The 21,391-nt window shown below is 40.7% G+C and overlaps 1 protein-coding gene and 4 non-coding genes across 5 annotated transcripts; 3 read left to right on the forward strand and 2 right to left on the reverse strand.

Annotated features, from left to right (window-relative positions):
• The first annotated feature begins 357 nt into the window (after positions 1-357).
• exoc3l4 (exocyst complex component 3-like 4) lies at positions 358-21,388 on the forward strand. Its single transcript, XM_070920435.1, has 13 exons — positions 358-636; positions 2,671-2,790; positions 3,926-4,168; positions 5,154-5,772; positions 6,716-6,833; positions 7,545-7,670; positions 8,170-8,270; positions 9,538-9,636; positions 11,498-11,621; positions 12,146-12,268; positions 12,953-13,105; positions 14,563-14,684; positions 19,729-21,388. The coding sequence occupies exons 1-13, from the start codon at positions 408-410 to the stop codon at positions 19,946-19,948; spliced, it is 2,397 nt and encodes a 798-aa protein (XP_070776536.1). The 5' UTR covers positions 358-407; the 3' UTR covers positions 19,949-21,388.
• LOC139298335 (small nucleolar RNA U3) lies at positions 16,781-16,987 on the reverse strand. Its single transcript, XR_011598607.1, has one exon. It is a non-coding gene; the product is annotated as a small nucleolar RNA U3 (small nucleolar RNA).
• LOC139298332 (small nucleolar RNA U3) lies at positions 17,356-17,562 on the forward strand. Its single transcript, XR_011598604.1, has one exon. It is a non-coding gene; the product is annotated as a small nucleolar RNA U3 (small nucleolar RNA).
• Positions 18,191-18,397, reverse strand: LOC139298340 (small nucleolar RNA U3). Its single transcript, XR_011598611.1, has one exon. It is a non-coding gene; the product is annotated as a small nucleolar RNA U3 (small nucleolar RNA).
• On the forward strand, positions 18,782-18,988 carry LOC139298338 (small nucleolar RNA U3). Its single transcript, XR_011598610.1, has one exon. It is a non-coding gene; the product is annotated as a small nucleolar RNA U3 (small nucleolar RNA).
• Positions 21,389-21,391: the final 3 nt, after the last annotated feature.

The raw sequence follows: 21,391 nt of genomic DNA on the forward strand, positions 1-21,391 counted from the left end.
AGATGAATGTATCAACACTTTCATACAGCCAGAGGACCATGTCCTCCCATCCCCAGTGCAAGTTACACCCTTGAGTCGAGGGTCTGAGGACAGAGGCTGTTGTATGCTGGACAGATTGGAAAGCCCCTTGAGGCAAATTGTTACTTGTGATATTGAGCTATATGAATATAATTGACTTGACTTGACTTGACTTGACTTGATTCCTTGAGGGCATCATGTAGCTGCTGACAAGAACTGCACGACAGGCTGTGATGTTATCTGTAAACAAAACTGCACCTCCTGTCTCTGCTGGCTGCAGCCACTATGACCAAAGACACACCTTAACTGCCGTTTCACACACACACACACACAGCAGAGTGCAGGCAGACACTTCTTCCTCACAGTTGGATGTTATTTAACAGGATGAGATGTCTCAAATGATGGACAAATCTACTGAAAACCCGGAGGAGGACAGAGTGTCCCTCAGGAGCAACGGGAAGACGCCGACCAACGGCGCCGCGAAGGGGACACTGGGCGTGATTCAGACGTTCAGACAGAGCATCCGGCGAGCGGCGGAGAAGAGCCCGCTGTCGTCCGGAGGCAAGGGGTCAAAGGTCAAAGACACAGAGCCGGGGTCACGACCGCCTCCGTCACCCAGTGAGTACCGTCACGATTGCAGGTTCAGTAGATAGAAGAGGAAGCACAAGGTGAGATGTGGTGTTTCTGAGCCCGTTCATCTGGCTGAAAAGTCACCACGAGCCGCTTGGAAAGTACCGTATCAGGAGTGATTACATTTTCAGCCTGTGTGTGTTCTGACCCACTCAGCTGCAGACAAGTTCTTACTGGTAACATAAGAAAATATAAGACAAGAAATCTCTGAAAATCTGTCTCTTTCTGTGTTGAATTACCTGTTTTATTGAACCTGCTTTGCCTCAGATTGCCTCCTCTAATTCTCCTTGAATTAGTGATTGCCTACATTTCCCAGAATCCCCTTTAACACCCACCAGAAAACGTGTGTGAACTCGTTCCCCTCAGGTGTGGGTGATAGTGTGTGTGTAGGTGGAAAGAGCAATAATGTGGGAATATAGTTCAGAAAGAACAAGAAAGCCAGTTTTTCTAGTTTAGAAAAAGCCAAGCGTCGTTAAACTTGACTGAAAACAAAACTTGTCTTCCTGCTGAGTGATTTGTCTCTGTGTTTCTGCTACAGTAGGTCTTATTTGTTGAGCATCAGCGCAAAACAACAATGATGTTTGATTGGAGGAAGTACTCAAATACTTTATTTCAATAAAAATACTAGTCCTGCATTGAAAATGTCACTTAAGTAAAAGTATGTGAGTATTAAAGCAGTAAAATGTCCCCATGTGACTGTTATACTGTTATATATTACATCATTACATTATTATTCTTCATCATTAGTGTAAAAGCAGGATTTTACTGTCGTAGTTTGTTGAGGTGGAGCTCATTTTTAACTATTTTGTATCGCACTAATGATTATTTTCATATTGGATCAATCTGCTGATTATTTTCTCCATTAATCGATTAAATAGTGATAAATGTCGTCACGGTGACCCAGAGCCCAAAGTGGCTTGTTTTGTCCAACCAACAGTCTCAACCTCAACATTGTCAACAATAAATTCAAATTATTAAAAAGAAAAGGCAGCAAATCCAGGAAATGTTTCTACATGAAAAATGACGGAAACGATTATAATAGTTGCCAATCAGTCGACTAATTGATCTGTACTCAGTTACATTCCACTGCTGGTGTTGTCCCTCAGTGTTTGCTCCTTTCTGACCTCCACGACTAAATAATCAGTGTTCGTAAATGAATAAGCTTGAAGGGTTGAACAGTAGATGATTAACAGCTCGCTCCTTCGCTCCGACATTAACGTGAACTCTTCCTCGCTCAGTCGCGGCTGTTGTTCTGAATGTGTTTGTGGCGTCTGACACTTTAAAATGAAGCAATGGCCGGTAGTGACCCCCCCCCCCCCCCCCCATCACATGACCTGTACGTATCAATACGCAGCCTTGAGGTCTGTCCCAGACAATAGAATACATAATGTTGTTTAACAGTTTCATCTTGTGCCCCCCTGAGATTTATCTTTTGAGACAGAGACGACGTAGATCCAGAATCAGGCTTAAGTTTGATCCACATGACCTTTTGTTAACAGCTGTTAATAAAGTTTAGGAGTACAGAGAGGCCGAGAGTCACATGGTCATCTACATTTTGGCTGATTAATAGTGAGGCTACATTAAGCTCTATCTAGCGAGGCTAGCTTCAGCAACATTTACAAAGGTTACAGTCGTTCATTTTAGACGTGCACGCGAGGTTATTTAATTTCGACTGTGGATTCTTTTAAATCACTCGGCCGGCAGAAATGAGGACAAACTGCTTTCAAAACTCACCTGTGACTTTCACTTTCCCCTGGATCTGAGCCAGACGAACTGGTGTGTTTTCATCATGACTTAATCTTTGCATTCCTCAGTTGGTTTAGTTAAAGGACACAACGCGTCCAAGTCGTGCACACACACACACACACATAAGTGTAGATATGAACCTTAAGGAAATGAAACCGTATCAATGTCAAGACTGATTTCTTTTCCCTGCTGACGTGACAAAGAGAGAGACGTGATTGTGAAACCGTGGAGCCAGTTTACTGAGAAACTTTCTGCCTGTCTCTGCCTCTCTGCCAGGTCTGAGCGCTGGCTCTCCGGTGACCTCTCCTCTGAAGATCATCGGAGGCCTTTTCCAGAAGAAAGAGGAAGACGAGGGCGACGTCGCTCCACACAAAAGGCTGACACGTTCAAAGACAGGTAAAGCAATCACTTAATACTAGATCAATACGTCTCCTGGCTGCTAATATTAATGTTCTACTTACATTTTTACTGTTTTTATAGATTCTTCTTGGATACTTGAACATTACACTCGTATTTGATTGCGGAACAAACCGTGGGCGTTAATCTGCAGCTGTAACAGCCTCCTCTCTCCTGGGTTTAGTCTTGTTGGAACCTGCTCCTGATCAAGAGGTTTAGTGAGGTAGTCGGTGTTCCGGTTTATACAAGGTGCTGGATGGGGTTGAGGTCAGGGATCTGTGCAGGCCGGTCAAGGTCTTCCACATCAAACCGGGAGAATCATTTCTTTGTGGAGCTGTTTTTGTGCACAAAAGAATTGTCATGCCGACTTTAAAACCTTTCTAACGCAGTTTTAGCAATTACTATTATCACTTGTGGTCGGTCAGCTAAAGTTACACAGACTTCTTTTAAGGACGTCTCATCCACGTTGGCTTGAAAGTGAACAACGGCCGTGTGGTGAGATTGTTTTCACGGCTGTTCCAGTGTTCCAAGTTTTCTCTCTGTTGGGGTCATTTCTGCCTATCAGAAATAGACACATGGAAAATCATACTACTACTACTAGTATTGGTATAAATATAGGTATTAGCCAGTATTACCATGGAAACATGCCTTTTTTATACAGCAGACATATTTGTAAGGTGTATTTAATAACATGACTAATTACATTACTAGTTTGATTGATTGGCATTGTGCATGCTGGCACGCTGACATGGTTTAACTAGGTTAACCTGTGCTTTTCAAGACACATCAAAATGCCCGCTATGACAAAGGCCTATTATTGGTTATGCGGTTGATATTGGCAGAAAGTTCCTGTGTCATCATGTATCCCTGAATATAAGACCTGTGAATGTTCAAGCTGCTGTACACTCATACAGGCCAGACTCCATAAAGATAATCAGACAAAGATATGTTTTCAATCTGTCCATCTTAAACAATAAAAAGTGATTCCAAAGAAACGTAAACTGTAAACTAAAACATTTTATTACAGCAGCACATTAAAAACTATAATCCATTCATTTAGTGATTTTGGACATTAGGTTCCCAACACCAAACACACTTGCTGCTTTAACACAAACTGTGTGTTTTCCACCCTCAGATCCCAACATGGGCGGATTCGGTGACTCTCTCATAAGAACAGGAGCCTCCATTCGCCGAAGCCTAAAATTCGGCACCAACAAAGATAAGGATAAAACCTGCAGACAGGAGCCGCTCATCCCCGTTTCTGAAGGCTCTGCGGAGAAGAGGAAGGAGGAAATAGAGGAGGAGGAAGAGGAGGTGGTGCAGGAGGAGATCGAGGAGTCGTACACACTGCCAGAAATACCACACACACCGCTGTCAGGTACTCTCACACGCTTATTTCCCGAAGAGGGTTTGCTGCTTAAAGGCCACATATCACCTTCCCTCTGGCAGCCATGTTGTCTTCAGTGTCATGTGACTTTATATGATATGGCTGTCTTCAAACACTCTCTGAGCTGTCTGGACATAGAAACAAGATGAAGAGTCTACAGCCATGCTAGTGGCTCCATGAGCTCTGTGCATAGGCACAGTGGTGCTTTGAGCTAAATGCTAATATTAGCATGCTACTTCCCTTCAATGAAACACTCTGATGTTAAGCAGATATAATGTTTACCATGTTTACCATCTTAGTTTAGCATGTTGGCCCTGGGCTCTGCAAAATAAGTCCACAAATCACTGAAGCTTTAAGTTTTCTTTCATGATTTCACTGTAAGAGGAACTGCTGACTGTCCTTCAGGTATATTTAATTCATTTTGCTTATATTTGCATCAGATTGTGTAGAAAAGTTTATACTTGTATCCTTCAGTTTACATCAAAATGGGCTGCCGACCTTGTAAGTTTTTAAAGACGTTCTTCGCTGCAAGCTATGACTGCAACCTTTTCTCTCACAATGTTCCCAAACATTCTTCCTGTCTCTTTCTCTGTCTGTACATTCAACTTTCTCCTTTATCTTTCCCTGTTTTGGCAACAAAAGCAGCCAAAAGATAGGAATCTCATTCCTGGTGTAAATACACGAGGGGTTCAGCTTGTCTGTAGACACCGACACCACAGTCAGTGTCTGAATCCTGAGTGTTTAAACAGAGGAGTCGTTTCTTTAACTGTTAAAATGACAGTCACAAGTGATTTCTTCTGATTTTAAGAATCAAATTTCCTCCCTGAGTTTCGCTGCTGTTCTTTCTCTCTGATTTATGACAAATGAACTGAGGAAGAGTGTGTGTCCCCCCCCCCTTGCCGCTCTCTTTTCTTACCCTCTGCACTTGTATTAAACCCTTTTAAGAGATTCGTCATCTTCTCTATTTCTCTCCCAGTGATGCAGATCAATAAGCTGATAGAGATGGAGGTGCTGGAGGAGGCTCACCTGAACCTGCTCGCCCTGCGGCAGGAGTTCCAGCAGGAACGGGAACGCTGCGGCGAGGACTCTCCCATGGAGCTGGCCAAGAAGGAAAAAGACCTCAACCTCCTGTATGGAGAACTGAGGAACAAGGTGAACACCATAGTGCGCGACTCCAACTCTCTTCCCTCCAGAAACAAGCAGCTGCTGGTATCCGTGGCTCGCATCATCCAGGAGGAGGAGAGGAGAGCCGAGGAACCCGGCGGGCTTCAGGGCAGCTGGATGGAGGCCTGGAGGGAGGCGGTGGGCGAGGGGGTGCAGGTGACGGTGGAGAAAGTTCACCTGGAGCAGAAGGAGCAGAAAGCCTCCTGGTTGGCAGTTCATCTGGGTCTGCTGGGTAAGGCCATCGTGGAGGACTTGGAGAAGGTGAAGAGGGAGCTGCGGGGGTCGTACCCACCCAGCTTTAAAGTCTTCAGCACCTACGTGAAGAGTTACCACAGAGTCGTCGGGCAGCACCTGAAGAGGCTGGAGCGGCAGGTGACGGAGCTGAAGGATCTGTACGCTCTGCTGGACTGGATCATCAACCGGTACAAGAGGTCAGTGAAACTTACTGAGCCTTTTTAAAAAATTACATCCTCAGTAGGAACCAATGGGCTGAGAGCCACAGAAAGATATTTTCATTTGTTTACAATAAGAAAAATAAAGAATAAGGCCTCCCATGTTTTAATCATATTTACCATTGTTCCCAGTATATCCAATGCCGCCAGTACTCCTATGGTGGAATAATACTTAGTTTGTGGTAATTTGCAGTAAAAGTTCTCAGTCAGACTTGAGACCTCTTGGCGACATTAATCAGACTGATTGTCTTCCTGCAGCAGTGTTTATAGTCTCTAACCTGCAGGAGAAACCCTAAACACATCTATAAACACTCCTCGACTGCCCACGTACAGTAACGATGTGTTCAGACAGACATGTTTAAAACCAAACGCCACCACAGCAGCAGAGTGAGCGTGCGAGGAGGCAGCACTGCTGACATTATTTGTTGAATTAGGCCACACCGAAACCAAAAGACTGTGCTCGAAAAAACAACATTTGGGAGACCAAAAATAAACAGCTGATCTGATAAAAAAAAAAAAGAGGCACAAGACTCTCTGGAGGCCAAAATGGAAAAATTTAAATCAGGTCGAGTTCACATTTCTCACAGATCATGTAAAGCAGCATCCTGGAAAAGACTTCACATCACACATACTCTCCTTTTCATACAAATAAGTTCTGTGGAAATAAACTCCATCGTCACGATATCCTCTACATCTCGGGTGTTTTAGTTAAACTGATACTTGATACTCAACTGCAAAGACGTTATACTTCATTTACAAATAACTGCGTTCCTTCCTCCAAAGCATTATTTAAAGATTATGTTGTTCAAATCCCATCGGTGATCCCAGCTTGTAACCTGATCTCTTGTTTCCCTCCGACATGAAGCAACACGTCTTCTGCGTTCTTTAGTGTCGTTCAACGTGTCTTGTTTCACCCCGACAGCGAGAGGATCATGGGAAGTTTCTCCCTGCAGCCGGACATGAACGAGGAGAGCGCCGATCTGCAGCTGGAGGACGACTTCCTGAAGCAGCTGAAAGAGAAGTACTGCTGCAGGGTGAAGGTGAGCAGCTCCCATCGACATTTGGGGGATTTTAGCTGCCTTGGATGGTTTTTTTAGACCCAGTATTTTTTCCACCAGGATTCAGTATTTATCCACAAGAGTCAAAGTAAACAGGCCCTTTAGTCCTTCATGTTGGGAGATAAAACGTCATGTTTATTTTATGTACAAGATTAAAAAAACAACCCTGCACAGCATCGATCACTTCTACTCTATTTACAACGTTTTCACACCTCCTCAACTTTGTAGTAATTGTTTTCTACAAGATAAAAAAAAAACACATCCAGGATGAAATCTTTGTGCTCACATTCAATCACAAAACCAAAACATAACTATAAAATATAGCTAGAAATGTAATTATTAGATCTTTTAGAGGTGAGCGGCCCTCCAGTTTTGACACTTTTATTTTGACCTTCAAAATAAAAGCACAAAAGCCTCTGATTTCCCCCGGGGATCAATAAAATATTTCTGATTCTGATTTGGAGGCTGAATTCTTCTGGGACCTTTAGGCTCCTGTAGTAGCTCATTCATGCCAATAACAATAAAAACTGGATCCCTAATCGTTTATACATTATTACTAGTTCTTGTCATTAAAACTGAGTTTACGTTTAAGGTCGCTGAGGGAAGAGGGACTAAAATAAAGTCATTTCTCAGAAAAGCTGAAGTTTTTACAGACTCTTCAGTGAGGACTTCTCCCTGTGTTTGTGGCTGCAGGAGGACATGAAGTCTTCACTGGACAGAATCATTGAGCTTGAAAATAAGGAGCACTGGGAGAACAGCAGTACTCTGGAAAAGGAGGACAACTTCCTCGAGTCTCAGATTCACATGGACATCTGGACGGTACGACACCTGTTATATTTCATTATGAAAGTACCATCAAAGTGTGCCAGTAGTGTATTAATTCATTAATTAATGAGTAGTTTGTAAAAGCACATAAAAGACACAGCAGATATTCTCTCATATTGGAAGAAATGTACATTTTGCTTAAAATCCTGCAATTTTCAACTTACAAACCTTTTATATTTGAAATTTATTTGAAAAACATTAAATATTTATATGTTAATAAATTTAATAAATATTTTGTATGTGGCTGAATTGGGTTTTTGCTATTTTTTTTTCCAGATTATTATTTGTGTTATTTTTGTGGTCGTTACTATTTGTTTTTGTTTCTTAAAAAATGCCCAAATAAGGTGAGTTTAAATGATTAGTGGACATTTAAGTTTGATTTAGTCAGAAGTCTAAATGACAATAGTGTGCAATGCGGTGAATGGAGCATGTGGGGGCAGCAGAGAGCTTCATATGAATCTCCACTGGCCTGAATGCTGTCTTCTCTCCACAGAATGTGAAGAGCAACGTTGTGAACTCTCGAAAAATTGACGCTCAGCTGGAACAGAAAGTGACCTCTTTGTGCCTCGAAGAGCTCAGACAGTTTCCCAAGAGGTACATCAACACGGAGACACGTATATTTCTTTGTAAGCTGCTTTATGTGACTGAGCACAGACATAAACTGTTGATTTACAGGACATTTTCACACTGTGCTGCATATTCTAGGCTTTATTTTCAGCTATGCCAACGGTGTGACTCTATGGACGGTAATGTTGATTTGTTGTTCCACGACTTCGGTCCAAATATCTCAACAACAAGTGGATGTATTGCCATTAATAACACATAAACACTAAATTAGCAATATATAAAAGTTTGTCTTTATCTTCATGTTCCACATCTTTTGCGTTTGCTTATTAACTCATTCACTACAAGTTCTGTTAATATCTATAAGAAAAGTACCTGAAACTGTCATCATTTTGTGTCTTCATTTATTAGTGAGGAGGTCAAAGGTCAAATGGCAGCACCAGGCTAGAAGAACAAGTAAATCGTATGAAAGCCAAATGTATTTAAGAATATCAATAAAGAAGTAAAAGAGGAAAATAGAGGTGTGAGGGAGGAACCTGCCCACAGAAAAACAAACCAAAAACAGGAATCTGGCCTCTGTGCTACAACCACGCAGTTGTGAGATTTTCCTGTTGAGTAATGTGAGAATATTTCCTTTTGCCTGATTTATGACTAATATTGTTTTTGGCTGAATCACGCAACATCACAGTGCTACAGTTCTGAGTTCAGAAAAGATCATGTGTCCGCTCTCTCCTTCATCCATCATTCTTTACCTCAAAGGCACAGAAAGATTAAATGAACCTTATTTGTTTTCTCCGGAGACGTTTTATCTCTGCAGCAGCAGCAGCAGCAGCAGGTGCAGCGGGATGAAACCAGAAAGTACAAAGTAAATACACAATAAAAGGGATAAAACTGGAAAAGCTTAGTTAAGTAAACATTTCGTGCACACTATCTCAGCATCTGAAGTGCAAAGTAAAAGTGTGAAATATGGAGTACATTCATGGGTATATTTACTGTTGTTACAGATACAGATGTTGTTACCATAACTCTTGACTGCTCACCTAAACACAAACATCATACATAACATGGGATATCGTGTTCTTGTTATTTTGTCCACCCGCTCAAGGCTTGTTCTCTGTAAAGTCCCTTTTAATGTTGAAGGGATTTGTAGATAAAGTCGACTTCACTCCATTATGGACTTGAAGGGCAAATGTCAACAGGAAGTCCATTTAGGGTGGGCTGTACCAAACCCTTTCCGTCGCCTGACAGGCTGAATCCATCCATCTCCTCTGACTGAAGTCTCCTCTTTCCTCTGCAGGTTTGAGACAGAGTTCAAGCGTCACTGCGGCGCTCTCAGACCACAGCCTCTTTGGACCGAGTACCACATAACCTACATCAACACCTTCACTGCTTTACAGTAAGTCACGTGACTTCCTGAATTTACCCATAATGCACCGCGATAAACTTACGGAGACCATAAGCGGGGCAGCCCTGAATTGCAACTTGTTTAGAAGCGTGCTGAGCTAACCAGAATAACAGGAAGTAATGCTTCTGGGTTGAGTTTCAAAATAAAAGCTCATATTTGTACAAAAACATACAACAGTGGTGGAGGAAGTATTCAGACTTTACTTAAATGGTCATTCCAGTATTTCTAAACCATGGCCCTATTATTTTACTAATTTTGGGGTCTGAATGAATAGTTATCAAAAGTTTTGGAATTGGTCCAGTTGATCGACTCAGCCGACAATTGCAGTCTGCAATGGCTGCAACGTAAACCTTGAGGGAAACTGCGCTGGTGAAAAGTATGTCCACTAAGTCACAGGCTCAGATTGTTACTCATAATATTATGGAAAGGAGACAGAGACACACCTGAGTCACTTATTATCTTTTCCTGGAAGTTTAAGCTGTATCACACCATCTTGTCTCCATGACAACTGGGCAAACTCCAGCCACTGATAAAGATGGTGAGATGTGGTGGGCTAGTAAGAGGACCTTTTAGATCAAACAACTGTTTCCACGTTTAAGAATTAACTCTAGAACTCTATTTGTAACATGTTTGCGCTTTTATTTTGAAGGTTGCCGACAACAGAAGTTGCTTTTATAGCAATCTGGGCGATTTATAAATAATAATCCAGTTATATTTTGGTTTAACGTTTTTAAACCAATGATTTAAAATTGTATCTTTGTTTCTGTATCTTGATAAACAGAAAACAAACGGTTAAAAAGCGCACAGAGGAGGATGCATGTGGGTGATTCATCTCTGAGCTATTTTAGATTTGCTGGGAGATTCCCAGCAATCGAGTCAACATAGACTTGTGCTTGAGTCTCATTTATACAAAGAGCAGCGGCAGAGCTACATTCCTTCACAAGCTTGAAGTTGTTTAGAAGACTGTTTCTTTAACATGCGCAGCCGAGTTCATGCCACTGTGAGAGATGACAAAAACGTGCCAGCCTTGGAGAGAGTGCCGTCCCACGTGATTTCGGGGAATCAGGGCTGCAAATGAGAAGCGCTGCTGTGTTATAAGTGGGGGGGGGGGGGGGGGGGGGGGGGGCGGGACCGAGCCTACAGCCTGCTGAACCTCTAAAACCCCCCCAGCTGCTTCTGTCTGTCACAACAAAAGCAGATGTGAATTACGGCGGGTTGTTCAAGGACATCGTGGACGTTTGTGGCTGCAGATTTGACTGCTGCTCTCTATGTTTTGCTGCTCTGAGGTTTTAGAAGCAGTCTGTGGTTGACTTCAGTTTCTCGCACCAACAACTCCCCCTCGCCTTTTAACCTCTACCTCTCCTGGGTGTCAGTCTTGTAGTTCATGACGTTAGAGGACAATGTGCAACACCTCAAAAATGTTGCATTTATTGTAATGTACATAAATAAAAACGTGGTTTCATGAGTTTCTGATTTTGATCTGAGAAGAAGTTTAAAGGGAAACTGCTTGTAACTCGTGGATTGGTGAAATATGTGACAAGGGGCCCAAAATAGACACTTCTTTTTTTGAAGGTCATAAACCAAAAAGAACAAGAACCACTGGTTTAACATGTATTAAAAACTGTCAGATAAATGTAGCAGAGTAGAAATGGAAATGCTCAGGTAAGTACAAGCACCTACATATTGTACTGTAAGTTCAGTACTTGAATAATCGGTGAACACAGTCACATTTTGACAAATACATTGTACTTTAGTTCATCACCAGAGCAGTTTGTGTCCTCACTGAAATGTTTTACAAAAGTCAAATATCACATGATAACCTCAGTCAGTGATTGTTTTCCTGTTCCTGCAGGCAGCACATGGAGGGGTACCGGGACGCCTGTCCAGATGAGGTGGAAGGGTTCAGAAAAGAGGTGAAGTGGCTGATTGTCAGGCTCACACAGGACCTGGAGGATCAATTCAAAAAGGACATCGAGGTACAATTACAGCACAGTGAATAAATGTTATTACAGGTGAAAGACCAGTTCCGTTTTTATCTATTTCATTCCTCACTCAGAGGGCAGCCATCTACTTTTGTGGTTTCTAAAGGGGGAACTGAAAAAGGGATGCTCCTTTCCTGAACCTCTATTCAAAAACAAAGCAGAGATGCTCTCAAGCAAAGTACTTACTGTATACGATCACAAAAGAGTGCTAGGAAACAGGACGCAAAACAGATAACCTCACAACAACTCGTCCAATCTAGAAGACAAAACAGGTCATTTGTGAGCTTCTTACAAAACGATCAGCAAGGACAACAACGTAAAACAGTTAGCCGCCGCCATGATTCAAGATTTGGTCAATAGTGAAATAAAACCAACATTGACTGTTTGCAGAAAACAGGGTACAAACAGCGGCTTCTGTTGTCAAAGCTGGACGCTTTTTATGTCCAACAATCAAATGTATAATACGTGTTTTGTTTGAGGTTTTTCACTTTGAACCTGCTTTCTGTGCTGTTTTCCAGCCGTACCTGAGGAGAATGATGACGAGGAAGTGGCTCACCGACGATGAAGACTTCAAGCATCTTCGGAGTCGGACAGAGCTGCTTTCTCAGCACTGCGCTGTAATGAGGCCTCCACACGCCCAGGTGAGGAGAAGGAGGTGGTGGGCTGGAAAAAGCCGTCAGGGGGATTCCAGCCTTTACAAAGAACTGTATTTAGCAGCCAAATCATTTTACTGACAGGAAAGACCCCCACCTCTTAATGATGATTACCTGCCAAAGTGTCGGATATGATCCAATAAAGTTCCTAGCTAGGGCCAAAGAATTCCTGGCATTTGTCCCATCCTGATTAGACAAATCCCACATACATGTAACATGGACTGTAAACAAATTCCCCTAAATAAGTAAAGCTTGGCAGGTGTGTTTTCAGGGTTAGAATTTAATGAGGACAAAAGATGCAGATTATCAGATAAAGATATACTTCAGTTAGTAGTTGTAATTGCTTTGGAGGTCAGGCGAGGAAGTCCTGATTTACTTTTTCGTAGGCCGTCTTGGAAGTTCCAGTGAATCAATTTGGGCTCCATTGTTTTCGGCCGGATGCTGAGACTGCAGAAAGCAGTAAAGCGGGAGGATTAAACCCGAATGAATAGGTGGAAGTGGAGATGTTAGCTCAGATGATCTGATGGCTGCTGGTCGTGTGACAGACGGATAAAGACTAGCACACTAACATTTCTCCTTTTTTTTGTGCCCATCCTGTTACTCTGCAACATCACTCCCACTGTGTGTGTGTGTGTGTGTGTGTGTGTGTGTGTTTGTGTTTCCCGGCAACAGGAGTTTGCGAGCCGATTGCACTACCACGTGGTGAGGGAATACGTCGGCCAGCTCATGAAAAACAACTACTCGTGCAAGAACCGCAAACACGAGAAGGCAGCGAGAAAGATCCGTGAACAGTGGGATGAACTCAGAGATCTGTTTGAGGACATGGTGATAAACTCTTTACTTCCCCATCAACATGAACACCATCTGTTCTGTTTGGCCTGCGAGTTCAGAGAGTAAAACAGAGTCTTGATGCAATAAACTTCAAACCATTTGGTGATCTAAACAGGTTTAATGGAAAGTAACATGTACAAGTACATTTACTCATGTACTGTACTTAAATACTTCGAATTACATGTATATGACTTGAGTATTTCTATTTAATGTTACTTTATACACCACCACATTCCAGAGGGAAATATACTTCTTCTACTCCACTACATGTATCTGACAGATGTAGCTACAGCTGTACAAATTCAGATTTTACATTTAAAAAACACACAACAATTCAGGGTTAAATTAAATTACTAAATTAAGTAAGTACAAACTAGCTAACTGTGTATAAAGTAGTAAAGACTAGTAACTGTGTATAAAGTAGTTAAAACTAGCTAACTGTGTATAAAGTAATAAAGACTAGCTAACTGTGTATAAAGTAGTAAAGACTAGTAACTGTGTATAAAGTAGTTAAAACTAGCTAACAGTATGAAGTAGTTATAACTAGCTAACTGTATATAAAGTGGTAAAAACTAGCTAACTGTATGAAGTAGTTATAACTAGCTAATTGTATGAAGAAATTATAACTAGCTAACTGTATATAAAGTAGTAAAACCTAGCTAACTGCATGAAGTAGTTATAACTAGCTAACTGTATATAAAGTGGTAAAAACTAGCTAACTGTATGAAGTAGTTATAACTAGCTAACTGTATGAAGAAATTATAACTAGCTAACTGTATATAAAGTAGTAAAAACTAGCTAACTGTATGAAGTAGTTATAACTAGCTAACTGTATATAAAGTAGTAAAAACTAGCTAATTGTATGAAGTAGCTATAACTAGCTAACTGTATGAAGAAATTATAACTAGCTAACTGTATATAAAGTAGTAAAAACTAGCTAACTGTATGAAGTAGTTATAACTAGCTAACTGTATATAAAGTAGTAAAAACTAGCTAACTGTATGAAGTAGTTATAACTAGCTAACTGCATGAAGAAATTATAACTAGCTAACTGTATATAAAGTAGTAAAAACTAGCTAACTGCATGAAGAAATTATAACTAGCTAACTGTATATAAAGTAGTAAAAACTAGCTAACTGCATGAAGTAGTTAGCTAACTGTATATAAAGTAGTAAAAACTAGCTAACTGTATGAAGTAGTTATAACTAGCTAACTGTATATAAAGTAGTAAAAACTAGCTAACTGTATGAAGTAGCTATAACTAGCTAACTGTATGAAGAAATTATAACTAGCTAACTGTATATAAAGTAGTAAAAACTAGCTAACTGTATGAAGTAGTTGTAACTAGCTAACTGTATATAAAGTAGTAAAAACTACCTAACTGAATCAAAGGATTCAAAACGTATTTAAAGTAATTATTTTGTATGTTTTATTATTTTTTTCTGTCGTAGAATTCGACTCATGAGTGGCTCTACGCTGTCGGAGACGACCTGAGCAACATCATCACACAGACAAACAAGACGAACATAAAGAACCATCTGCAGCCTTTAGTGGAGCATTACCCAGACTTCAGGTAAGCATTTTAACTCATTTAGAACTTAATAATCATACATGACAAACCTGGATTACCAGCAGAATTCGCTGCAGAAAATATTTAAAACAAACAATCAACTCTTTCCGCTGGCTAAACTCGCTTATCATGTTAAACCAGCCAGACACTGTACAGATTAGACACGATTTTAGAATCAGAATTGTTAGAATTAGAATTTCTGCCTGATTGGTTGTCGCTTGACGTGCAGTCTGAGGTCACGACTCCTGATCAATCATGACGATCGCAAAGACAAAGTCTGCAAAATAACTCTTAACTGTAGCTGCACATGAATTGTGTAAAAAGTACAATGTTTCCCTCTGAAGTAGGAGTATAAAGTAGCACAAAATAAAAATACTCAAATGAAGAACAAGTTCCTCAAAAATGTATGGTACTTAAGTACAGTGAGTAAATGTAATTAGTAAAATTAAAGTGAAGATGTGGGGGTGAGTGATGATATTACCAATGTTTTTAGTCTGTCAGTGTTTCAGTTACAATAGTACCCAACAGTGGTTTATTCACATACTGTAGGTCATATTACCCAAATATATTCAAGAGCGTATATTCTAGTTTTATATGAAAGTGGCCCTGATCAGAGTTAAAAGTGATATTTTTCTGTCATTACAGAACAGATCTATGGGGAAACATAAGATTTTATCTGTTGTTTAAACATTGTTATGATCAACTAGCTTGTCCAGAAGAAACCTCAGGTTCAACCAGGTACGAGGACGACGCTGAGTTTTCAGCTAATGAGATTAAACGTTAGCTATCACTGTAACCGCAGACGTTGTTGTCATCCAGCAGTTTCAAGGTCATACAGGTTGAAGACGGGGGGGGGGGTTCCTGGTTTGTAAAAGTGAAACATTCATCGAGGTTATAATGTGTCTCTATGTTGAAAAGCAGCGGTTTTGTTCAAAATCAACAGGCTTTGACACAAAAAAGCCCAGAGTGACGACATTTAACCCACATCCTGATTTTAATTTCTATTTGGAATTTTAAAAAAACGTGTTAGGGTTTTCCCTTTTGTAATTGTGGAAGTATGAGACAACGGTGTTTAGCTGGAGGAGAGAGAGGGGTCAGCCAGGAATCCCCCCATTTTGGACTGTGGACTTAAAATAATGTAACCAGGAGAATGAGGAAGTGATGATGAAAAAAACAACAAAAAAAGGTGAACAAGATGAAGCGGAAAGAACGTTTGATGTTACTGATTCAACCAAAACAGATAGCAGTGGGCAGTGGGCTGCCTTCAGTGTCTACATAAAACCAGAAGTCGGTGAAGTATCCAAAAACTCTACTCAAGTAAAAGAACTGTTACTTTGCAAAAACAAGCACTCAAGTAGAAGTAGAAGTAGTCCTCAAAATAACTACTTGAGTTGGAGTACAAAAGTATTTACTGACAAGACTTCAGTAGCTGCTGTCGACTGTCTTTTATTTGATGTGGGTATGACGAAGTATTTCAACCACAGGTGGTCTTCCTCAGGTGAGGTAAAGAAGTGAACATACACCTGTGTTTATTTGCATAACCTGCCACAGATACACTAGTCTGTATCTCTCAAGTGTGATCACAAAATATGACATTAATATTATTCCAAACCAATAAGTAAAAAGTAAATATGTGAAGTTGTCTCCTATATTATAAACCCCTGACATTTGTCACAAGAAAGCTCCAGGCTTCCTTCATGTTTTTGGTCTGATGCAGATGAAATATGAGCAGGCCTATAACCCCAATAAACTGAATTGATTACACTGAAAAGGTACCGTATTAACCAGATTTAATGGCTGCCAGGTGATGTTGACCCCTGCTCTGAAATCATGTGTTATAAACAGCTGAGTGGCATTAAACCAAACTGCCAAACTTTAACCAAACGTGAGAGAATGAGTCAACCAAACAGAAAAAATTAATGAAAAGATGAAATGATCACTGCTGTGATTGTTTATAAAGTGTATAAAAACTCACGTATTCTTTGTCCAACCTGGCAAGAGATGGCCAAAATCCTAAAATACATCCTTTAATGATAACAAGTTAACATAACTAAAACCTCCATATTCTGTAAACCACATGGAAAAAAAGAAAAAAAAGTTCCACTCAGATCATGTTTCCTCCATCAGAGTCTGGTTCACAAACTCTGAACAATCTTCAACAGTGGAGAAGAAACAAAGTCTTCCCACCAGTTTCCTGCTCTGAAGGAAACATCTTAACTCTTCATCGTGGGCAGCGAGACCAAACTCTGTAGAAACACATTTCTCAAGTCAACGACTACAGAAATGATCCCTGAAAGTATAGTCTTGGTTTGTTCTGGATGTTTCTCAGGGTCTTATGTCTGGAGACGAGGACTTTTACTGCTGGTGGACTCATGTGGTCCAGAGGGACCCTCCTCCTGCAATCACAGCAGCACTACTGATGCATTAAGACCTCAATCACATCAGCATTCAAGTTAAAATCTCTTCTTTTCCCACACAAATTACATGAATTACCTTCTGCTGTCACACATCAAAACAAGTAACGTTTTCTGACGTCACGTCAGTGATGACTCACAAATATGAACAAATCGATCAGTGATTACAGGAGGAGGGTCCCTCTGGACCACAGGAGTCCACCAGCGGTAAAAGTCCTCGTCTCCAGACATAAGACCCTGAGAAACATCCAGAACAAACCAAGACTATACTTTCAGGGATCATTTCTGTAGTCGTTGACTTGAGAAATGTGTTTCTACAGAGTTTGGTCTCGCTGCCCACGATGAAGAGTTAAGATGTTTCCTTCAGAGCAGGAAACTGGTGGGAAGACTTTGTTTCTTCTCCACTGTTGAAGATTGTTCAGAGTTTCTAAACCAGACTCTGATGGAGGAAACATGATCTGAGTGGACTGTTATGTAGCTGTAAAAAACAAACGAAAGAAATGTGGTTTATTTAAGTTTAGCTTTAAAACTTTCTTGTTTCTTTCTTCTATAGAAACAGCAGTAAACTGTATTTGGATTAACAGCTCAGTGGATCAGATTTTAAACTTCTTGGATGCGTTCACACTTAACTTGAACTTTTCGATCCACACAAGATGCATGACGTGACTCTGTGTAAATGTGGTAATTAGTGCTGGGAGTTTGGTGACTTGGTATTTCCCAGCAATCCTCCATCCAGCTTCAACCTGAGCAGAAGTCTAATCAGCCAGAACAGTTGAAAACACCTGTGCAGGTGTACAGGAGCTGTGAAGACCCTGCACACTCATGGTCCACCAACACAGGTGTTTTCACTACATGTTGCCTGATTAGACCTCCTCTCAGGGCATGTGCAGACTGTGACTGGTTCATATCTCCTTCACTCTTCTGCTAGTTTTGGTGCACAACTTCAACACTTATCATTTTATTAGAACATGAAGTTTAGAGACTACAGATTAATTCTGAACAGAGTTCTGCTCAACTTCAACCTGAGCAGGTGTCTGTTAACCAGCTTTAATGATCATTAAAGACAAAGTCTTCTTCTTTGAACAACATAAACAGTCCACTCAGATCATGTTTCCTCCATCAGAGTCTGGTTCACAAACTCTGAACAATCTTCAACAGTGGAGAAGAAACAAAGTCTTCCCACCAGTTTCCTGCTCTGAAGGAAACATCTTAACTCTTCATCGTGGGCAGCGAGACCAAACTCTGTAGAAACACATTTCTCCAGTCAACGACTACAGAAATGATCCCTGAAAGTATAGTCTTGGTTTGTTCTGGATGTTTCTCAGGGTCTTATGTCTGGAGACGAGGACTTTTAATGCTGGTGGACTCATGTGGTCCAGAGGTACCCTCCTCCTACAATCACAGCAGCACTACTGACAGACAGGCCTCTTTTTTTGTAGAGTAACAAAGCCGACAGCAGCACTAACACTATCTTACTAGTCAGGTTTCCATTTAAATGTGGAGCAAATTTTAACTTCCAGAATTTCCAGAAAAATTGCAAAAGAAAATGCAAATCAATGCATGTTTCCTTCCAACACTGTCATGATGTGATTGTAGGAGGAGGGTCCCTCTGGACCACAGGAGTCCACCAGCGGTAAAAGTCCTCGTCTCCAGACATAAGACCCTGAGAAACATCCAGAACAAACCAAGACTATACTTTCAGGGATCATTTCTGTAGTCGTTGACTTGAGAAATGTGTTTCTACAGAGTTTGGTCTCGCTGCCCACGATGAAGAGTTAAGATGTTTCCTTCAGAGCAGGAAACTGGTGGGAAGACTTTGTTTCTTCTCCACTGTTGAAGATTGTTCAGAGTTTCTAAACCAGACTCTGATGGAGGAAACATGGTCAGAGTGGAGCTTGTACAGTTGATAAGAGGTCTAAGTTTTGTCTTTGTTCTTCTGTAAATAAAACTCATTGTTCAGTTGAGTCTCATGAGGGTCACTGAGTCTTTCTCTGTAATTCTGGACTGTAGACCTGAAGTCGTCTCAGTGCAGCTCAGACACCACAGAGTGACTTTAGTACTTGTTCTGGCATGAAATTGGTTAGAATGAGAACTCTGCTCTGCTCTTGACCCTTCATGACAAAAGACCGCCTATTTTAAAGCACCATGCACATCTGCGCAGCTGTTTCCACTCATGTGTCCTGATTGGACGTCTTCTCAGGAGTGTGTCAGCTGAAACTGGCTCACATCTCCTTCTTCTTCACTCTCCTGAAAGGTTTGTTGCACCTGTTTGAGCAGAACACCTCAAATCTTTACCATTCTAAACACAACATGGAGTTAGAGAATCCATGTTGATTTCAGCACAGTTACAGCCACAAATCTGCAGCTGTGCAGGAGCTCTAATAGAGAACGTGCCCAACAGACTGGATCTTTTTAAACAACTGCTCCACTCAGATCATGTTTCCTCCATCAGAGTCTGGTTCAGAAACTCTGAACAACCTTCAACAGTGGAGAAGAAACAAAGTCTTCCCACCAGAGACACTCCTCCTACAATCAGTGACAAACTTCATAGTTCTTGAACATCTTAATAACCTGCAAGAAAAATGTGCTAAACTGACTTCCTATATTTGTGTTTTCTTCTTCTCCACCTGCAGCAAGAAGCACCTGGTTGCTGTTCTGTACTTCAGAGGCCTGCTGAGAGGCAGCGAACACCAGCTGATCCTGCAGCGACTCGCAGAGCTGAAGAAGAAACTGGGAAACACCGACGGCGACAGGAGCCGAGTTTTATTTGGTGACATGCAGGTCGCCGTCAACACAGACTGTCTGTCCAATCTGTCTTTCTCCTGCTTCAGCTTCCTGCTGCCCGACAACTAGTGGTACAACATGGTGGACGAGTCGCCATCTGAACTCAAACCAACTGTCCTTTTTCTAATAATCCGGTTTACCTTTGTCTTACCTTCAAAATGTTGATGACTCTTTCCTGTGTAACCAAACCAACAATAGGCCTCCTGTGAGAACAGATTCGTTCTTAAGTGGCACGTGTGAGCGATTTAACGTCATTTGTGGCGTTCACCAGTTTTCTCTTATGTGAGAATGAAGTTCTCGAGTGGTTCGGACCTGTGAAAAGAGTAAAACACTAAAGTTTAAATATGACACAGAAATGAACCGAAATAAAATATATAACCAAGACAAACTTAATGCAAAATGAATATTCTATTTACCACGTCATCCTCAGCATGACCTGCCAATTTATTAATGATTTGTTTTAAATTTGTTTTAAAGTTACCGAGTCTTTTTTTTTTTTAAATGATACTATATATTTGTTTTTAAAGATTTACCAAGAAACACACATTGTTGGTTTTACTATAAAATCCCACCAGCTTTATCCTTTGAAAGTTTAAGTTAAAAATGAATCTAATAACATGTTCTCTGTTTTTAAACTACAGTTCATATTGTGGCAGATGAGTGAACTTACTTCTGTTTTTCAAAAAGCAAAAACTAGTTCAACATGTTCTTTAATGCCAAATGTAGAAATGCCACATATGTTATCTCTTACAAAGCTTATAAAATGTGACGCATGCAGCGAGTTACATGTTAGAGGGATTCCAGCATTGTGAGGAACTGCAGAATTATTTTCTGGGAAGGAAAACAATTCACCAACTAATCAGGATGAGATTCAGTGTTTAGAGGCATGAAAGGTTGTGAAACTCTCAGCGTGGGTGAATGTGAAGCAGATGTACCAGATAAATTGCAGGTGTCAGTGCCAAAGAGTTTGCTGGGAGGAGGTTTTCTCAACAACGATATTCTGCTGTGGAATTAATATTTCAGTTTGAGTTTAAAGCGTCAGATCAACTAATAAAAACTAAAGAAAGAGAAGCTCTCTGCGTGTCTCAGCCATGAATGTGTCATGTGCTGAGCAAGGAACTGAATCTAGCAGATGTGGAATTCATCATGAGCCCCCAAAGTGCCTGCAGACTCAAATATGAGAGTTTCTTTGTGAAATAAGTGTGTTTCTATTGTCTTTTTGTCAAATATCTGATTTCAGGCGACTCTGTTGGACCACAGACGCAGGAAACTCTGCCAAACACAGCCCGATGTGATTTTCTTTGCACATTTTATGTATTTTGATTATTTAGTTTGTAAATTGTGGTGGTAGAACTGGTACCGAAAACTGACACTTAAGTGAATTGTTCTTATGAATTTGAATATGAAATGCTTTAAAATGTGTAGAGAGAGCCCAAAGTGGTTATACAGAAATATATAGAAATGTCAAACCTATTTAATCTTTTTTTTTATTAAAACATATGAAACTAATCA

This window comes from Enoplosus armatus, chromosome 15, assembly GCF_043641665.1.
Source record: "Enoplosus armatus isolate fEnoArm2 chromosome 15, fEnoArm2.hap1, whole genome shotgun sequence".
In the NCBI taxonomy this organism is placed as follows: Eukaryota; Metazoa; Chordata; class Actinopteri; order Centrarchiformes; family Enoplosidae; genus Enoplosus; species Enoplosus armatus.

Excerpts from the sequence above, each read along its gene's own strand:
- exoc3l4 (XM_070920435.1), top strand. The coding sequence starts at position 408 with ATGTCTCAAATGATGGACAAATCTACTGAAAACCCGGAGGAGGACAGA. Across the intron at positions 5,773-6,715 it reads ATCATCAACCGGTACAAGAG|CGAGAGGATCATGGGAAGTT; the intron begins GTCAGTGAAACT and ends TCACCCCGACAG. Across the intron at positions 12,269-12,952 it reads TGAGGCCTCCACACGCCCAG|GAGTTTGCGAGCCGATTGCA; the intron begins GTGAGGAGAAGG and ends TCCCGGCAACAG.